The 20,920-nt window shown below is 35.6% G+C and overlaps 1 protein-coding gene across 1 annotated transcript in view; it reads right to left on the reverse strand.

Annotated features, from left to right (window-relative positions):
• pcx (pecanex) overlaps window positions 1-20,920 on the reverse strand; it is a 621,557-nt gene that overhangs the window by 458,710 nt on the left and 141,927 nt on the right. Inside the window, exons 6-7 of the mRNA XM_090398640.1 lie at window positions 15,685-16,827; window positions 3,284-3,517 (exon numbers count right to left, since the gene is read on the reverse strand). Of these exons, the coding sequence (XP_090254766.1) occupies window positions 3,284-3,517; window positions 15,685-16,827 (1,377 nt within the window). The remainder of the gene's footprint in view (window positions 1-3,283; window positions 3,518-15,684; window positions 16,828-20,920) is intronic.

A 20,920-nucleotide genomic window follows, 5' to 3' on the forward strand; every position in this document is an offset into this window, starting at 1 on the left:
ACCACTTTTCTTCATAATGTGATCCATATAGATAATGAATAACAGAGGGGATAATGTGCATCCTTGTCTGACCAGATTTAACATTAAACCATCTTCCTGATGAAGATGATTAAAGAATAAGATGTGGTGTTTAAATCATTCACTATTGTTGATGCAATAACATTCATCAATGCTACAATGGATGAATTAAAATCCCGTAAATGTAAATTTACAGAAACTGTAAATGCCTGCTAGAAGATTAGGGAGTGAAGTCATGAATAATTTTAATGGCTTCCAGGAGATCAATGGAGAAGTTAGGAAAATCATTCACACAACAAGACAAGTTGATTGAGAAGGATTTGTCGACCAAGAAGTGTTAACAAATGAGGAATTGGAAGAAATGGTTGAGTCGTCTACAGAGTAAGAGGAAGATGAAGAAATGGAAAGAAACAGAACCATCAATGTGGACATTACCGAAATTTGCCAAAGTGTTTCGAATTGCAGAGTCGTTAAAGGACAAAATTGTGGAATACGATACTCAGATGGAATGCAGCATTAAAGTCACCCATATGATCACCAAAGGATTACAATCTCTGCAGCAATACTTTGATGAGTTAAAAAGAAAGACAGCAACTTCCGATTACAATGTTCTTCCAAAAGGTTACAGCAAATAACCAACTATCAAGGATCGACAACCACTGACATTGTCTGCTCCTGACATCCAACCATCGACATTGTAATGGATAAATGATCCTTCTTCTGACATATTGCCAGAAGGTCAATAGCAGCTTATTAAACTTTATCATAGGTATGTATGCATAGGAAAAAACATTATATATAGAGTTCAGTACCACCCGCGGTTTCAGGCATCCACTGGAGGGGGGGCGTCTTGGAACATATCTCCCACAGATAAGGGAGGGAGACTACTGTATTTCAGTTATTTAGGCACAGTATTTAGTAAAGATAGCAAATTAAATTTAGAAATGGACAACAAAATAAGCAAAACTGGTATGATGGGAAGTAAGATGAATACATTTATATGGAAAAAGAGAGAAATTAAATAAAATCCAAAACACTAAAAGAGCAGTACACTAGACAATGTTCAAACTAGTTTTAACTTTTGGATCAGAGGGTTGGATAAAAAATAAAGCTCTTGATCAAAGATTAGAGACCACAGATTGAGTTCTGACACAATTACCAACCTGAACAGATGGCATCAATGGCAGAATGATATTAAAAATGAAAACATTAAGACATTGTTAGCATTCAAGAATGTGTGAGCAGGGCTAATCTAAGGTGACATGGCCAACTAAACATAACAGAGGAAGAAAGGTTAGCAAAACAGGTGTTTGATGCCAAAACAGCAGGAAAAAGATCCTTAGAAGTGCCCTAGAAGTATGAAATGTGAGGTATGACAATACTGGAGTGCTGACAAGAATAGACTAATTTGGAGGAAAATTATTGAGGGGAGAATAGTACTAATGTAAACTTAATCAAGTAGTGCTGTCATATTAGCTTGAACAGCCCCTGAGGTTACTAAACAGGAAATTGATGATGATATACTTTTTTTACTTTATATGAGAAATATATGACTTCTGCATTACTTCAAACAGATCCATTGCAAAAGATGAACCTTGGGTCTATTTTTAGCAGTATTTTATTTTTGAAATTGTAAACAGTCATTTTAGGTTTCTTATGTCCCTTTTATTATTTTTTTTTTAAAAATACCGGCCTGGTTGGCTGAGTGGTTAGCATATCCGCCCTCCAGCCAAAAGGCTGCAGGTTCGAATCCCGACATAGGCATGGATGTTTGTCATTGTCTGTGAAAATACCAGTGGTGGTGGTCGACAACAGATAGTATTGGTGTAAATCAGCGGTTCTTAACCTGGGGTGTCTGTGCACCCCTGGGGGGCGTGAGAAAGCATTTCCACGGGTGCAAGAGAAGTTTCTAAATTTTGACCCAGATTCAATGGACGACAGCTATTTAATAAAAGACGATCTTATTGAAATACGAGCCAATGCACATATTCAAATGGAATTTGAAAAACTGGACTTAGAACAATTCTGGTGTACACAGTTAGAACCTTATCCACAGCTGGCAAAAGCAGCATTGCAGACACTTTTACCATTTGCCACCACCTACCTGTGCGAAATGGGATTTTCATCACTTTTGCACATAAAAACAAAAGCCAGAAATCGCTTAAATGCAAGTGATGACTAACGCGTAGCTCTTTCAAAAAAGGAGCCTCACTTCAGAAGTATTATTATGAATAAACAACAACAACATAGCCATTAAAAATTGAGATGTTTATTTTTCAATAAATAAATTATCTTGCAATAGATGTAATTTTCTAAATAAAGAAATTAAACACATTTTTCAAGGGGATACGAGAACTTATTTTTAGATTCAAGGGGGTGTCGATCACTAAAAAGGTTAAGACCCACGGGTGTAAATGATGAAGGCAACCCAACCCAGTTGCGGTTCGTTGTGGTTGGTTGATTGAGTGGTGGAGATTGGAAGTTGTAGACTAAGTGCCCTCCCTTGATGAGTCTTTGGACTCCCTGGAGGTGTCACGTAATAATAATAATGTTTTTACTTCTATTTACATTATATTTGGTTTCATGGTAGTTTTAATATCCTATTTTAAATTGTATCTTATAATTCTCATCATATTTCATTTATTATTGTCACAACAATGTTTTAGCATAAGGAGCTACATGAACCACAGGTTTAATACCATTATGGAGCTTGAATATCAGGTTAGCCCTCTACTGCTGGCTGTACACATTTGTGCAGAGTCAGAAGAGGAAGACAGCAGTCAGCATATGAAACTTAACATATTAAGTTTTACAACATCTGTGAGTGTGTGGGTGGGGGGGGGTTGATATTAAAATTATCAATATATAGGAACATGCATCAGCATACATGTTCCTATATGTTGAGAAGATGAACAAACAGTTAATCAAAAACTGCACATGGAGCCAGTTTGGTTGGCTGAGTGGTGTGTATCTGCTCTCCAGCCAAAAGGCTGCAGGTTCAAATCCTGCTGTGGGCATGGATGTTTGTGATTGCCTGTGAAAATACCAGTGGCGGTGGTGAGAGGTACATAATCTACATTGGTGGATTGAGTGGTGGAGACAGAGTTGTAGAGTGGGTGCCCTCCCTCAATAAGTCTTTCGACTCCCTGGAAGTGTCACGTAATAATAATAATAGCCAACAGATATACTGAGATATACATTATACTATACAATATAAAGAAGGAAGGCATCTGTAATAATGCCCCACATTATGATTCTTAATTACCCTTGGGAAGTGAGCCTTCAGACATTCGGTGTTTTGGAATAGCTCCATGTACCCTACTTGAAGAAGGAGCTTCCAGAGGGGTAGTTTCGTCAGGAGAAGAAATCGTACTATCAGAAAGCCTCTCTGCACTGCTGTGTCGTTGGGGACTACTTCCTATAGTCTTATCATCATCATCATCCTCTTCATTGTTTTCTTCCTCCTCATCTTTTTCTTTCTTTAAGTGGGAACCTATACCTAAATAATAATAATTATCCTTGATGAGTTGCTAATTATGGTGGTACAGTAGTAATTATCCTCATATTCTGAAATAAAGCAGTATGTATGTGTAACAGCTAACTTATTAATTAGTTTAATACATATTTTGAAAACAATAATTATTTTATTGCCTTTATCAGAAATAAACACATTAATACATTTATCAATAAGAATTTTAAAATAATTAAAAACAATGATTATAAAAGCTCTACCATTCTTATTAAGTAGATATGTTAAGGATTTTGAATTGGCAAGATGGTAGAATAGTGAAGATCCCCATGATGAGTCAGTAACTCCATACAGAGGAATGATGATAATTTACTTTCTATTCATCAATTTTTAACATATTGATATCATATCATCACTTACTTCACTACCCAAATGCCTCTGCTGTCTTGGCACTATATAAAAATGTACAATTTTATACAAAGATAAATAGAAACCACTGAATATTAATTTTTATAGCAAAAAAAAAAAAAAAAAAAATCTGAATAAAATTACATAATAAGCATTTCTGCCTTGGAAACACTGTCTTTATGTTAAAAATGAAAAAGGAGGAAAGATGAAACTGTACAGGGAATTTTAACTTATGATACTATTAATAAAACTGTTAAAGAAATAAAACTGCTTTAAAAACTTCATTAACAACCTTCATTAAAGGACTTCTGATAAAATTAATAATTTTTGCTATTTCCAAGTAATATGCTACATCAATTCAGTCCAGTACTTATTACTTATTTAATTAACAATATGAGGTAGAAATGGAAATTAAGGAAAAAATCATTACATACTAATAAATTATAATTATTAGGTTTTATAATTTATTATAATAAATTTTAAGTTAAATATTTCACTTCAAACTATGAAAATACACATATTTAGCAACAAAAATTCATCAAATTGCTGTCATCTTAACTACCTTCGTGTAATGCCACACATGCATACACACAGCACTGAATTCTCGTTTTCCACATTATACTCTTTTGTCTTGTCAGGTGTCATCTCCTTCTAGGAGGTTGACTACAATGAACTTCCACCACATATGGTGGAACATTATACTATGTTCTCTAAAAACTAAAGATTAAGAAAATAAAAATTATCAAATTTCATCCAATACCACAGATAAGTCTCGATATTATTATAAGGCAAAAAAACATAACACACGTATACACAGTAAATTATAAACAAAGTTTGTAATTCACTGAGATTCAAAGAAAAATAAACGTTACTTTCACGCTGTTCACAAAAGTTTACTTAAAAACTAATACATGTCTGGCAGTAATGAATATCACTTAAAATAGATTACAACTTCCACATCAATTTTTAGCACGTAATAGATTTCATCAAGTTTCTTGCATGCAGAAACATGCATGTTATATATTAACATGCACATTAATAATCAGTTTACTTATCTACTTTTCTCAAGTACTCAGCAATTATTATGTCCACATTTATGGTAACATATATGCTTTTCTTCTTGTAACTGTAGCTAATAAAATCTATAAAAAATCATGAATTAATTTCAACTTTGCTGCATCAATTCCAATTTATGAACGAATTTCACAACAAAAACAAAGAGATGCTGATTTTTTCCAATATCAGTCAGATGTTTTAAAAGTGGTCCACTTTTTATCTTTGAGGATACAGATCAATTGTTACACCATGAAATGAAGATGTGTGGAAATAGAATTTCTGAAGAAACTGAAAACAGCCTGAAATGGAGGAGACCCAAGGTTTGACTGTGTGGATCTGTATAATATCAGAGGATATGTCTACAACCAATATGATGACAAGATGGTAGTCTCTGGAAATTTGTTCATGAAGTCTTAACCTGACAGGTTGCAAGAAACTTAGGGAAAAAACTAAGCATATGAAAAACTGATAAAAGAATCAAGTTAGATTAAAACATATACAGTAAAAATGTTTACTATAATTAATTTATGTGCAATTATAATTAATTGCACAAATATTTCATCTTAAATATATTAAGCCAAAATATCTGTGTAATTAACTATATTTTAATAAACATTTTACTATGCATATGGCATGTGTGTATTTTAATAGTTTCTATGGCATCCATAGAAACTGTAGATCTGCATTCAAATCCTGTCTAGAATGTGAATAAAATTTCAAAAATGCACCAAAAATCACTTGAATGCTGAAAAACACAGTAACAAATAATGATAAGGAATTATTATCCATCTTCATAAGGTTTTGACACAACCACATCTGGAGTCCTATACGCAGATTCAGTTCTATGGGTTTTATGGGAATGAGGATTGAGAAATTAATAATCAAAATGGTAATAAGGTCTATGGAATGCATACTATGAGAATAGCAAATTTTGATCAATGGCAGATAAAAACATATCTATTACTAAAATGATTTTCCAGAATAGATACAGAAGATTTTTTTTTTAAATACATGGAAGAAGAGTGGAAAAAAATGAGGTGGTCATGAATGAGTTTAAGAAGTATGACAGAAGTACAGATATCAAATGATGAAAAGATACCAAGAAATTATATATTTGCTTTCATTCTTTATCTAAGTGTAAGCAAACAAACTTTGCATGTGAAGTGACTTCACAACCAGCACAACCAGGCTACTTGTATACAGAGGCTAATGACTTCACATTAATCACCGGCCTGGTTGGCCAAGTGGATAGTGTATCCGCTCCAGCCAAAAGGCTGCGGGTTCGAATTCCTCTGTGGGCATGGATGTTTGTGATGGTCTGTAGAAATACCAGTGGTGGTTGGCAGTAGATTGACGGTGTAGTTGCAGTCAGTTGGTGATTGAGTGGTGAAGACCGAGTTGTAGAGCAGGTGCCCACCCTCGATGAGTCCTTGGAACTCCCCGGAGGTGTCAAATAATAATAATAATTGCCTTAGTATCCCATAATGCAGTGCACATCCTTACAGGCATGTATAATGCTATGCATTATTGGAAGGGCCACTATCCAGACTGGTTTTGACCTTTATTGAGGTCTCATCAGTGGGAGCCAGACCCAGAAGAGATAAAGGTTGAAGTAATGTAGAAGTTATATTTCATGGTGAGAAGTTATAAAATCTTTCAACATCTACCTCTAATCCAGAGTATTTTAGTAATAAGGTGTGACACCTTTTGACTACTTATATATGGAAATATGACTTCTACATTACTACAACCTTGGTATCACTTCTGGGTCTGGCTCCCACTGATGAGATCTCAAGAAAGATCAAAATGAGTCTGGGCAGTAGCTCTTCCAATAATGCATAGCATTCTGTAAGGATATATGCACTGCATTATGAGATATCAAGGCAATTAATGTGAAGTCATTAGCCTCTATAATGACTTCACATTAATTCATTTCATGTGTCAAAGTCATTTCACGCACAAAGTTTATTTTCCGACACTTGGGTTAAGGATGAAACCAAGAATATAATTTCTTGGCATCTTTAATTTATAGTATAACCAAGTGGGAAAAAATCAATGTCTATACTTCTGTGATATATATATATATATATATATATATATTTTACACACACATTGCATTTTCCCAACTTCATGTGCTCTAGTTGGTAAGCCTATTTTTGTGGAACGAAAAATAGAAAAATATCCAAAGATAGAAAGACCAACTGGAAAAAATAAAAATTTTAATTTGCACACAAAGAGACTGATGTACTAAAAATATGGATATGAAGAAAATTCTCTTCAGACATTAAGCAGGAGAAACAGTAGTATAATCAAAAGAACTCACAGGCTCTTAAAGCTCACTAACTTGTCTGGTATCCTTAGCTTTTATAACCATAATTTTAGCACAAGGAGACTTGTTAGTCTTATGCCTATAAAAAGATACTTCTGTGTAAAATTGCATGTTCAAGCAAGAGAATAGAATGTATGAATTATGTATACGTTTGCAATGGTTCTGTGCAGATAGCAAATTCCAAACAGAGATTTTTGTTCATATTTCATCCTCAGATTAGACATATAAAAATTACCAAAATCCAATCAAGTACTAAACAATAGCTCTGTACCAAAGCCTTTGCTAACAGAGAAGTAAATTTTTTTTAACCACATGCCATCCATGAGATCTTTCCCCATTCTTTTTCTCAAGGAGATTTCCTTCAAAATAATCTTTATGTGAGAGTAATGCATTTATTTTCATGCACTGTTTTGCTATTGCAACAGCTCACATAAAATAAGACTTGGCTTTTTTATTTATTTATTTATTTTTATGAATAAGTTACTTGAACCAAACACTCAGGAGATTTTATCTGAAAGTCATTCACTATACCATATTTTAGATGATAGACTGTTACTCCCAGATTCATTGGTTATATTAATGAATTGGAGCTGGTAGTTCCAGAAATATGTTGCCTACATTTGCCAAACAAAATATATTCACTGTAGCTGAGAGCATACGTGTATTCTGCATGAAATGCACTGAATTAATAAATGAATGTTAGTGATAATGTCATAATGGCTGTTGGGAATTACCACGCACGAGTGCTATAACAAAACAGCACTACAGTTAAATGGGGTAGTACACATATCAAAGCAATACAGAAAAGGCTGCAAAATGCACAGTATATTTTAAAGGTTAAGGAAAAAGAATCTGTTCACATGTTTCAGGAAAGGCTGAAGGTTGTTGTCTTTGAAGAAGAGAGATTTTTTTTTTTAATGAGAGCCTCACCAATGAAAGGATATTAAATTCTCAGTATATTAGTACTATGGGTGGGCTGTAGATGGGTTAAATAATTTGAAAGCACTGCTCTTAGAGATCAAACAGTCAAACTCTGCAACCAAATCTGTTAGTTCACATCTCACCATAGGCATGAATGTATTAACCTAGTTTGTTAATAAGGATGAACAGGAAGAGGAGGAGGAAGAGAAGTTCATTAAGTAGGTTTTCAGATGGGCAGTAAAGGGATGTAGACTAGCAGCTGTTGGTATATTTTTCTATTGAAAAGATGCTGCTGAAGAACAAATTATGTGGGCTGTTGATAGCAATAGTTGATAATTACCACACTTTAGTAAAGAATTATAAGCTGATGTCTAATGAATATAACAGCCAGAGAAAACAGGTTTGTGGCAGACAAAATTATAGACAAATTCAACCATTTTCCTTTAATCCCTAAAAGAAAAAGATGCCTCTCATAGAATATGTGCACCCTGTTTTTTTGTTTCTAATTTCATGGAAAAATTTTCTAGGTTTATTTACTGTAAGGGGAGTGAAGAACGTTGACATCCCTGTCATGTTCGCTGGAACCTTCCATAGGGTACACTCCCTACAAGGATGCTAACAGACCTCTGTGAAGAACAACAGACAAATCAGCAGAAGAAGAAGGAGAGTCATATCCCAATGGCAAAATGTGTGGAAGAATCTTCAGAGGAGCAGACCTCTATAAACAAAATGAGCGGCTCTCAGTACCTGGTTAGGGCCCCTACCTAGGATTGCAATGAAAATTAAAGGATTCAATCCTTCGACAAAAGAAAGCAGTTTTGTCAGTACTGACACAAGGTTGAAGTCTCATGATGACGGTAAAGCTTGTGATTAGAAAAGTGGATGACAATATAGTTTATTGTGTATCTGTAATACTATGGAGCAGTAGTTTCTTAGCGTACCTTATAGCATGCTAAGAAATGCCATCCAAGAAATGAAAACTTGGAATTGGGAGTTCACAAATGAGCAAATGAAGGTGACCAAGATCAGGCAAAAGTAGCCAATTGATGACATTACAATATACCACTCTGGAAGTAGAAAAAAACAATCATCAAAAAGGAGTTGGAATAATATTAAACAAAGATGCCAATAAGTCATCGTTGACCTTCATCTCCTTCTCAGATAGGATCATCATCATCAAATTCTTGCCATGTACCCTCAAGGGGTGTACAGGATATGATAGTACTACATAAAAATTTTACATCATTACTAACTTTCTGTCTACAATTTTCGTCCAAATCAGTCTGTTACTTGATAAGACTAACATTATCAGATCTTATATTTCTATCGTCTAAGCCACTTTGTACCGCATCAATCCACCTATATCTTGGTCTTCCTGCAGTTCGTTTTCCTGCCAACCTGGCAGAGAACACTTGTTTTGCTAATCTTTCCTTGCCCATTCTTTTTAAATGACCATACCATCTGAGATTAGCTCAGTTAATGCATTCCTGGATGCAGACAATGTTAAGTTCTTTCCTAATATTATCGTTTTTAATATGACATTGCCATTGATGCCATTTGTACACACCTCTAGTCTTTCTTAGGACTCTCATATCTGCAGTTTCTAGTCTTTGGTCAAGTGTTTTACTTCTGACCAAGCTCTCAGATCCATAAGTTAAAACTGGTTTGAACACTATCTTGTATACAGCTAATTTAGTGTTCTGACTAATTTCTCTCTTATTCCATATGAATTTATTCAATTGACTTCCTACCATACCAGCTTTGTTGATTCTGTTGTCTGTTTCCATATTTAATTTACCATCTTCACCAAAAATCGCAACTAAGTAGCTGAAATATTTTACTTGGTCCATAGGTTCTTCATTTGCAATGAAGATGATATTTTCAATGTTTCTGCCTATTTTCACTGTCTTTGTCTTTTTAATGCTGACCTTCATAACATATCTATTACAACAGTTATTCAATTTAGCCAGGCAGACTTGTAATGCATTTATTTAGAAGTATAAAATCGTCCACATAAAGCAAAGAGCTAACATTAATATCTCCAATTTTGATATCAGGTTTAATACCACTTTCCTTCATAATGTGATCTGTATAGATAATGAATAACAGAAGGGATAATGTACATCCTTGTCTCACACCAGATTTAACATTAATCCACCTTCCTGTACTTCCTTCAATTCCAATTGCTGAGTACAACTGAAATAAAGATTAAGTATTGCTTGATATAATGCCCATTAACACCATGTAACCGTACCGTTTGGAATAGCTTCTCTCTTGGCACCTTGTCATATGCCATTTCCAGATCGACAAAACTTAAATACAGATAGTTGTTATATTCCATGATTTCTCAACTATAAAAAGTGAAGATCTGATCCTGACAGCCTCTATTTGGCCTGAATCCAGATTGTTCTTCACCAAGCTTTTGTTCCACAATTCTTCTCAACCATTTCTCAAGTATACTTGCATATATCTTACCAGGAACAGCTGAGCAGGGAAATTACCTCTGTAATTCTCACATTCAGTTTTATTTCTCTTTTTATATATGGGTACTATACAAGCTCTACTCCAATCATCGGAAATGCATCCCTCTGTTCAGACTTTCTGAACTATGCAGTGCAGCCACTGTAAGACTTTTATACCTCCATACTTCAGCATTTCTGGTCGGATATCATCTACTCCTGCTGCCTTTCCACATTCCAAGCCTTTGATGGCTTTTTCTACTTCAAGTATGGATATGTATACACTAACCAGCCGGCTTGGTTGGACGAGTGGTTAGCATCTCCGCTCTCCAGCCAAAAGGCTGCGGGTTCAAATCCTGCCGATGGCATGGATGTTTGTGTTTGTCTGTGAAAGCACTAGTGTTTGAAGTCAGCGGTAGATGGCATTGGTGTTAGATTATGAAGGTTGGTGGAGTAGTGAGACGAAGAGTTGTAGAGTTGATGCCCTCCCTCGATGAGTCTTTGGACTCCCTGGAGGTGTGATATAAAAATAATAATAACGTATTCCTGAATGTATGCCTGTTGAGTGTTTTTCATCACTGTGCTACCACTGCTTGTTTCATTTAGCAATTTTATGATTTAATTACTCCATACTTCCAGGATATCTTTTTCTCCAGGTTTTCATGTCACTTTATCATGTCTAATTCCTTTTACAGCACTCTTTCCTGCATTTCTAAGCTTCTTCAACAACCTCCAGAATATTTTGCCACCTTTTTGATATATATATTTTCTATGTTCTTGCCAAAGTCTTCCCATGAATTCTGTTTAGCTTTCTTGCATTTGTCTCTGTATTCTCTAAGAGCACAAGCTGACTTATTTGACAGGAACGTTTGATATGCTTTCTTCTTTTCCTTCACTGCCTCTTTAATTTCCTTGTCCACCTGGGAGTTTTGATTTTTTTTATCCTTGCAGACAACCTTACCACACGCCTCTCTGGCTGAATCAATCAGAGTTTCCTTCAAGGCTTGCCACAGAATCTCCAAGGTTTGGTTCCTGTTCTCAAACTCTTTCATTTTTTCTTCAATAATCTTTGTGTATTTTAGCCTACAGTGCATATCTGAGAACTTCTCAACTTTTATTTGCTTTGAAACTTTCTTACATGTTTTTCTTTTCAAAATGAAATTCAATTTTATCCTGCTCAAGACTAAATAGTGATCACTTCAATTTCAAATCCTCTGTACACTCTGGTGTCCTGCACCAGGGAGAAAACATCACTATCAACAATAACATAGTCAATGAGACTTTTCTTATTCCTAGCCTCTTCTCTCCATGTGAATTTGTGCACATTTTTATGATGGCATATGGTGTTAGTAATAACCAGTCCATGTCCTGAGCAGAAATCCAACAGGTATTTGCCATTGTTATTAGCTTTGCTCTTTTCTCCAAATTTTCCCGAAATACTTTTGTATGTCTGACAATCATTTCCTACTCTGCTATTTAGATCCCCAACAAGGACCAACTTTTCCTTTTTCATTGTGTCAGTTGCTTTCTCTGAAGCCTCAAAAAATTCAAATTCAAAAAATTCCTTCACTTCTACCTTAGTAGAACCTTCTGTGGGACCATAGGCACAAATAAGTCTCATTGTCCAGTTCCCCATTCTGATATTTGCTCACATCACTATAATTGAGACTGCATGCTATTCAAGAAGATCAGCCTCATATTTTGCGTTGAATACTATGGCTACTCCTTCTTTTCTTTGATTGTCATTGCCTGAATATAACATTTTGTATTTATTGCTCAGAAAGATCTCACCAGGTTTTGTCTTTTCTGTTTCAGTCACCCCTATTATGTCGATCTGGTACTTATCTAATTCCTCAGCTAGCTCCATTTCTTTGCCATTCAGGCTTCTTACGTTGATAGTATCGATCTTTAACTCTGGTGACGTTGAGTTGGAGTGTGTTTTCAGATTTGTTCCAGTAGCTGACTTTTCGCTGTTTGTCCTGGTTCCCTGTCGAAAACAACGGAGGCATTGTTTAACCAGGCTACGCCCCAGCCAGCATGAAATTAAGTTATGTTGTACCATCATTTTGTATTTGGGTTTAAGCCAATAAGAATACAATTTGGTTGGCTAAATCCCAAATTGCCAGCCCATCCTCGTTCGTTCAGTATCCAGGTAGATACCCAACTTGGTGCACCACGAGAAGGTGAGTATTGGATATTAGGTCAGAAGCCCTGTTCGGTTCTCCGCATTCCTTTAAAGGCTATGTGGAGATCTTCTCTCAGTTATACAGCTTTGACCCCTAAGAACCCCTCTAGGATAGGATGGTGTTATTAAATTATTAAAACTGAAAGGTCAACCAGGAGATATTAATTTTATACAAGTCTGTGCCCCTACTGCTGACAAGAATGATACCGAGATCAAAGAATTTTATGATAAATTAAAAAGAACTAATGAAAATACAAAGAAACATGATATTAACATCATCATGGATGATCAATGCTAAAGTTGGGAAAGGTAGAAGTGGATAAATAGTTGGTGAACATGGAATGGGAACAAGAAATGAGAGAGGAAATAGACTTATTCAATTTTGCCAAGAAGAACTAATAATCACAAACACGTGGTTTAAGCTACCACCCTGAAGGCTGAGGCTGTATACTCTGCGATCACCACAGGATAATAATTCAAATATAGTCAGAAACCAAATTGATTACTTGCTTGTTAATCAATAATTTTGAAGTTCCACAAAGAACAGAAAAACCTATCATAGTGCAGATAATCAGATATGCAGATACCCAAGCTAGACCTAATCGTACTTCATACAATATATCATATCTGGAGACTGGTCTTCTACTCTTCCTTCCCTCTACTCTCTCTTACTTCTTACTCCCCCCACCCCCAGTGCTATTAGAGCAACTCGAGGGCGAGGGGGGGGTGACTCTTTCCTTTCAAACTATCTACTAAAAAAAAGCAGCTGAATTCAGGCCAAGGAGTGGTGGTTGACACTTGATGAATACTTAACCACTGAAACCGAATGAACTCTAACCAACCTAAAGATACATGCCGGTTCGACCGTCGCCCGGTCAAACAACGGTCGCGCCCACTATTAGGGAACCAAGATAGTGAAGGCGAAAAATACGCTATTGGAAAAACATCACCTAATAGACAGGAAAGACATAACAAGCATAGGAACATGGAATGTAAGAACTTTTCACCAGGAAGGAGCATTGGAAATACTACTGCATGAATTAGACAACTACCGATGGGAAGCGATTGGACTCTGCGAAACCAGATGGACTGGAAAAGGAGAAAAGGACTGAACAGTACAAAATCTTTACTTCAGGCAGGGAGGACAACAGACACCAAGAAGGAGTAACACTTACATTAAAACCAAAGGCTCAAAACTCTCTATTGTCCTACAATCCTATCTCACCTAGGATAATTAAAGCAAGATTTAAAACATCAATCAGATCACCAACTATTATTCAAGTATACTCACCAACTTCGATATCATCAGAAGAAGACATTAAGGAGTTCTATACAGATTTGCAAAAAGCAGTACAGCAGACATCAAGTCAAGATCTCCTAATTGTAATGGGGGACTTAAAAGCAAAAGTAGGCAAAGACTGGGATACCTGGCCAAGAGTAATCGGAAAGATCGGGTATGGAGAAAGCAATGAACATGGCGAAAGACTGCTAAACTTCTGCTCAAATAATAGACTAACAATAACCAGCACTCTCTTTAAACATCCAAAACCCCAAAGAAAATGGACATGGATATCACCAGACACTACACAACAATAATGTTGTGTAATTGACCTTACACCGCACCAAAACCTGATTTGAGAGAAAATTTAAAGCCATGTGAAATGATCAAACAAAACCCAAATCTCAACAAAAATGATGGCCTAACCATTTCAAGAATGGGGAGGACCCATCTACAACCTGTATAACAACCTAAACTAGCCATAGAAAAATCCCACTACAAGAAGACAACCTGGTGAAGTGTTTGTAACATTCAACAGCAACTGAAAGAAATCATATTATAACAATCAGAACTGTACAAATCCAGAAGAATATTAATACATGAGGATTTTAGCAGTTTATTGTAGTTGTATTTTTTATTTTTTTAATTAATTTTTTTTTTTTTTATTTATTTAATTTTTTTTTTATCACTAGAGGTCAGGCTAGGGAAAGGGATTAATTAACAGTATACAGAGCTAGAGCATGCAGCTTGGTTCCTTATTCACTTGTATCCTTCCGATGATGACCTCGATACAGGGGTCGAAACGTCAAGTTTTATTTTATTAGTAATTAATAAAATAATCTGTTCAGCACGTGCGTTTTTGTGTCCCTAAATTTATATCCAACATCTTCAAGCACAAGAACAGTTTGTCACAGTATACAAAACAACAATTCAGTATAACAGTGTTTAAATAAAAGTGCTACACAGAAGTCATAAATCAGAGAGATTGTGTTCAGAATAAGCAGCAACTTTAAAACATACTCCAAACCTCAACAAGTATGATCATATCGATTTACCAAAATACCTTTTTTTTTCTCTCTTTATGCTAATTAGGACTTTAGTTCTTTGTGTTGTCCCTTACAATTTTTTAAACAAGTCCCACTGTTATACCAAACTGTTGTTTCGTGCACCACAGTATACGAAACAAACTGTTCTGGTGCTCTGAAGATACTGGATATAATACCAGCGAAATATTAGCTAATAAGTTAATAAATATTAATTATTTTCTTATCATTCTGTGTTGTGAACCAATACTGTGAAATAAACTATCATGTATTAAGGGTTTACAACCTTTTGTGGGTGTAAACCCAAAACACGATTTTTTTTTTTTTTTTTTGTTAAATAAACAATTACAAAATGTAACAAAAAAAGTATAACACAAACTCTTATTGTATGCTTTCAAGTTCTAAGACTAAATGCTTGTGATGTTTACAATCTGTTTTAACAATTAAGTCTCACATTTGAAATCTAATGAGAAAACAACATATAATGAAAGAAACTGATTGGCTAACTATTACTTGCCAGATATGTTACTTGGATTGAGACTGAATAACCAATCAAAACCGGCTATGCTGCTACCATCCGATGGTGCAGGTGATGGTAGTTGTCCTTTCTTCTGAGAATCTCCCCAACAACTTAAAGTATGTGGACCCCTGTCATGTTTTGAATCTCTGGTATGATGCAATGAGGGCCTATAAATAAGGGTAAAATGACTGTCATTACTATCTGGCAGGGATATAGACAAAGTTTCACTAGAAACAGATGACACTTCACTATTACTTCGACTATGACCTAATCTGTCACTAGCACCATCTCCTGTTCCTGAATGAGTTTTGGTTTCATGAGAAGGATGATCTGATGCCTGTAAGGAAGACTCAGAAAACAAGCACTCATTTTGAGTTCCTTGCACATCTGTATTATCTGATAACAAAAACTGCCTACATGGACGTAAACTTTCAGAAACATTTTCTTCAACAGATGCTTGAGAAGCTGGTCTATCTGACAAGAGTTCTTCAGCAATTCCTAGAGAGCGACTACTACGTGCTGAAAAAGTTCGTATGTGTCTAGGAGTATTAGCGGTTTCTAATGAGCGATGCCTTACAAGAGTACAGCTTCCTGTTGAACCCTGATGTGGCGTATGACTTCCACCAGGTACAGAAGGTGAACTATTACCACGTCCATTTTCTGGTCCACTTCCTTGATGCTCATCATTAAGTTCAACTATAGGTTTAATAGCTTCACTGAAACTTGGCCTCAGGAACTCAATGCTGCGACGTGGTAATGAAGGTCGAGGATGATTTACAATTCCACTACAGCTGCATCCGATTACTTCCAAACTTACAGGATGTGAGGGTGGCACAGAAGGAGATGGTTTTTCTGGACATGTCTCTAACTCACTATGGGCTCGTCGAACTATTCTCTTATCTTTTTCACCCTTCACTTGAAAGCGACTTCGCCGGCGAGCTAATTCAGCTGCACACACACTAGGATCTTGACACATGAAACCTAATTCAACAGAACCTGTACCTTTTAGGAGAGCTTCTGAACTAGAGCTGGATGATAAACTGAGTGCACTAGCAGGTAAATATGTTGTATGATGAAGCCCCTCAGGTAAAAGGAAAACTGAAGAAGCTGAAGCACATGCAACTGAATCTTCAGAATGACCTAAAAATATAAAATGCACATGTCAATAAACTGATAAACAGAGTGATAATTACTAATCTTAAAAAAAATCAATACAGATAAAATAAAAAACAAGCATTTTGAAACATTAGCAGTTGTTTAGGGAATCAGTGAATCCTATAAAATCCATTCAGTAACTTATTCTTATTCTATCATATCTCTCTGCATATCAACTAATTTCTGCAACCTACAAATCTCAATCTATCTTCATATGGAGTATGCCATAAACCACTCATCAATCTTGTTCACTCACTTTTGGAACTTTTCCACCACTTCCTCATCCAGAACCTAGGTGACCTGGACTGTACACCTGTGTACAGTAATCCAGATGTGGCCATATCAAAGCCATAAAGATGAATAGTAAGTGTTTATCTTTGACTGTTAGTGTGTTCTTCAATAACCAATTAATCATACAAGCAACCTTGGCCAATTTTGTAATATGCTCTCTGAACTTCAAACACCTATCCACCAACTCCCCACATCCCTGGCTTCATCAATTTCCTGGAGTAGTACAGTTCCATCAATATAGCAGAATGCTTGTAATCTTTTCATTCCAAAATGCATAACTACACTTTTCCACACTAAACTGGCATCGATTATCTTTTTGTACAAACCATAAACCTATTTAAATCATTCTGCACTCTCAACATTACCTTCATTAACTATTACCTAGCCAATTTTGCATCATCAGTAAAGCAACTCAATATTTTCCTTCAATTTGCTTAATTTATAAATTTTTCAGTGATGTATAAATTACACAGCAGTGATCCAAGCAGAGAGCACTGCTGCGCTGCACACAACCAGTAACCTAGCTTTTCCTGCTAGAGGAGAAGAATGCAGAAGGCAGGTGACTGTCTATTCATCAGCCACACTCACGTCCATATAACCATTTTTATATCTACCCACCTTTGTTACAATTTACGTAAAAGAGTTCCATGTGGTATTCTGTCATGTCTTTGAAAATCCAGTTATATCCAAATCAACTGTCAATCTATTAAGAAAAAAATAAGTGAGATTAGCTTACTAAGGCATGACCTACCCTTCACAAAGACGTGCTGTCCTCAAAGAGTATTACACTTTTGTCCACCTCTCATTTAACATGGTATTACACCGCCAATATATATATATATATATATATATATATATATATATATGTTACCGCTAAAGTGCAGAAATCAGTTATTCTACAGATTATCTAGGTATTGTGCAGATTAACTAGGGTGATCCGTTAAAGTGCCGAAAATTGTTTCATTTCTCAAATTGCCTAGGTAATCTGCAAATTACCTAGATAATCTGCACATTACCTACTAGGCACTCGTTAAAGTGAAAATAAGATCTTTGCTGGAACAACAGCAACGTTTCTGTACGCTTAAATTAACATAATGTTATTTATTTATTTTTCGATATCTAAAGAATCAAGTTAATACAATCAAACAATCAACAAATTAGTTGATAGAATCAATCATCAATCAATTAAAAAACTATAATACAAAGAATCAAATGGTTTAAAATATTATTACAATTAAGGAAATGAATTTGCAAAACATATGACACTGGCGAAACCACACTAAAAGTGGAGGGAGAGGGGGGGAAGGAGTAGGGAAAGGAAATGAGAGAAACAAACTTTTGAACTTTAACGATACAGAAGCCGTTAATGTGCACATTACCTAGGTAAAATGCGGAAAACTCTTGATTCCGCACGTTAACGGAGCAAATCAGTTAATCTGCAGATTGGCTAGGTAATGTGCACATTAACGGCTTTCGAGCTTTAGCGGTAACATATATATAACATTAAAACTATCTTTTATTTCACTGGATTTCAAACCAACATCTTCAGAGCAAACTAGCTGTCACAATACATGCATATAGTAAACAACTTATAGTCTAAGAGACAAAAGACAAAGTCCTACCCTGATGTATAAACAGAATTTTTTTTTAAGATATTGGGTTGAAGTTGATATTCAACTGAAAAGCAACATCTTAAGTTAATCTTAAGATGTTTCACTGCTGTTGCTAACCCTAAAACTAGCTTTTCCATCTTGGGACAACTTCTACATAACACATTGATTTTCTTAAATCCAGTGTGAGGGTATATCCAAAACATGGGACACCAATCCTGACTTGCATAATGATAGTGGGAAATTTCTTGTGTTCTGTGAGGCAGAACTTCCTGTCGTGTCCATAACAGGCCATGTAGCAGTCACATGACACTTCATTCTCCATCTGAAGAGCAGATTGTGATTACCAGTTTGAACAATATGAATGTTCTGTGAAGGTTATACACACATGCACACATACATATATATATATATACATATATATGTTAAAGATACCAAGCTATTTTAAACCTGGTTTTAATCCATTTCCTAAGTAAGCCAAACAGACAAATAAGTCAAGTTTGCGCCTGCAAGTAATGCAAGTCTGGGTGACCCGCAAAGTAGTGCAAGTCTTAGGCAACTCATGGTAAAGATGGAATAAGCTCTGCTCACTATTCTTAATATTTACCCTTAATGCAAAGCACATCTCCTTGAGGAGATGTATGATGCTATGCATTAAATGCAAGGGGCCACTACCCAGACCGGTTTTGACCTTTATTGAGGTCTCATCAGTGGGAGCCAGGCTTAGAAATACCAAGGTTAAGTAATACAGAGCTTATAAGTATTTTACCAAAACAAGTTACCATAAGGTGCTTTGACCTTATTAAATAAAAATATGAGGATGAGAGATAAATGTAGAAAGTTTTTTACCTTGGGTATAATATATGTTAAAGATACCAAGCTATTTTAAACCTGGTTTTAATCAATTTCCCAAGTAAGCAAACAGACAAGTAAGTCAAGTTTGCGCCTGCAAGTAGTGCAAGTCTGGGTGACCGGCAAAGTAGTGCAAGTCTTAGGCAACTCGTGGTAAAGGTGGAATAAGCTTTGATCACTATTCTTAATATTTATCCTTTATGCAGAGCACATCTTCTTGAGGAGATCTATTTCTACATCTATCTCTCATCCTGAGATTTTTATTTAATAAGGTCAAAGCACCTTATGGTAACTTGTATTGGTAAAATACTTATAAGCTCTGTATTACTTAACCTTGGTATTTCTAAGCCTGGCTCCCACTAATGAGACTTCAATAAAGCTCGAAACCAGTCTGGGTAGTGGCCCCTTGCATCACACATCTCCTCAAGGTGACGTGCTTTGCATTAAGGGTAAATATTAAGAATAGTGATCAGAGCTTATTCCATCTTTACCACGAGTTGCCTAAGACTTGCACTACTTGCAGACGCAAACTTGACTTACTTGTCTGTTTGCTTACTTAGGAAATGGATTAAAACCAGGTTTAAAATAGCTTGGTAGCTTTAACATATATTATACCCAAGGTAAAAAACTTTCTACATATATATATCATCATCATCATCATCATCATCATCAAATTCCTGACATGTACCCTCAAGGGGTGTACAGGATAAGATAGTACTACATGAAAAAAATTACATCATTATTAATTTCCTATCTACAATTTTCCTCCAAATCAGTCTATTGCTTGTCAAGACTCCAACATTATCAGTTCTTATATTTCTATCGTCTAAGGCACTTTGTACCGTATCAATCCACCTATATCTTGGTCTTCCACTTGTTTTGCTAATCTTTCCTCACCCATTCTGTTTAAGTGACCATACTACCTGAGATTAGCTCTGCTAACGCATTCCTGGATGCTGACAATGTCAAGTTCTTTCCTAATCTCCTCGTTTTTAATATGATATTGCCATTGATGCCATCTGTTCACGCCTATAATCTTTCTCCGGACTCTCATATCTGTGGTCTCTAGTCTTTGGTCAAGTGTTTTACTTCTGACCCAGCTCTCAGATCCATAAGTTAAAACTGGTTTGAACACTGTCTTGTACACAGCTAATTTAGTGTTCCGACTAATTTGTCAATTATTCCATATGAATTTATTCAATTGACTTCCCACCATACCAGCTTTGCTGATGCTGTTGTCTATTTCTATATTTAATTTACCATCTTCAGTAAAAATTGTGCCTAAATAGCTGAAATGTTTTATTTGTTCCACAGGTTCTCCATTC

This window comes from Typopeltis vanoorti, chromosome 10 (assembly GCF_054136105.1).
Source record: "Typopeltis vanoorti isolate ZY-2024b chromosome 10, IOZ_Tvanoo_1.0, whole genome shotgun sequence".
In the NCBI taxonomy this organism is placed as follows: Eukaryota; Metazoa; Arthropoda; class Arachnida; order Uropygi; family Thelyphonidae; genus Typopeltis; species Typopeltis vanoorti.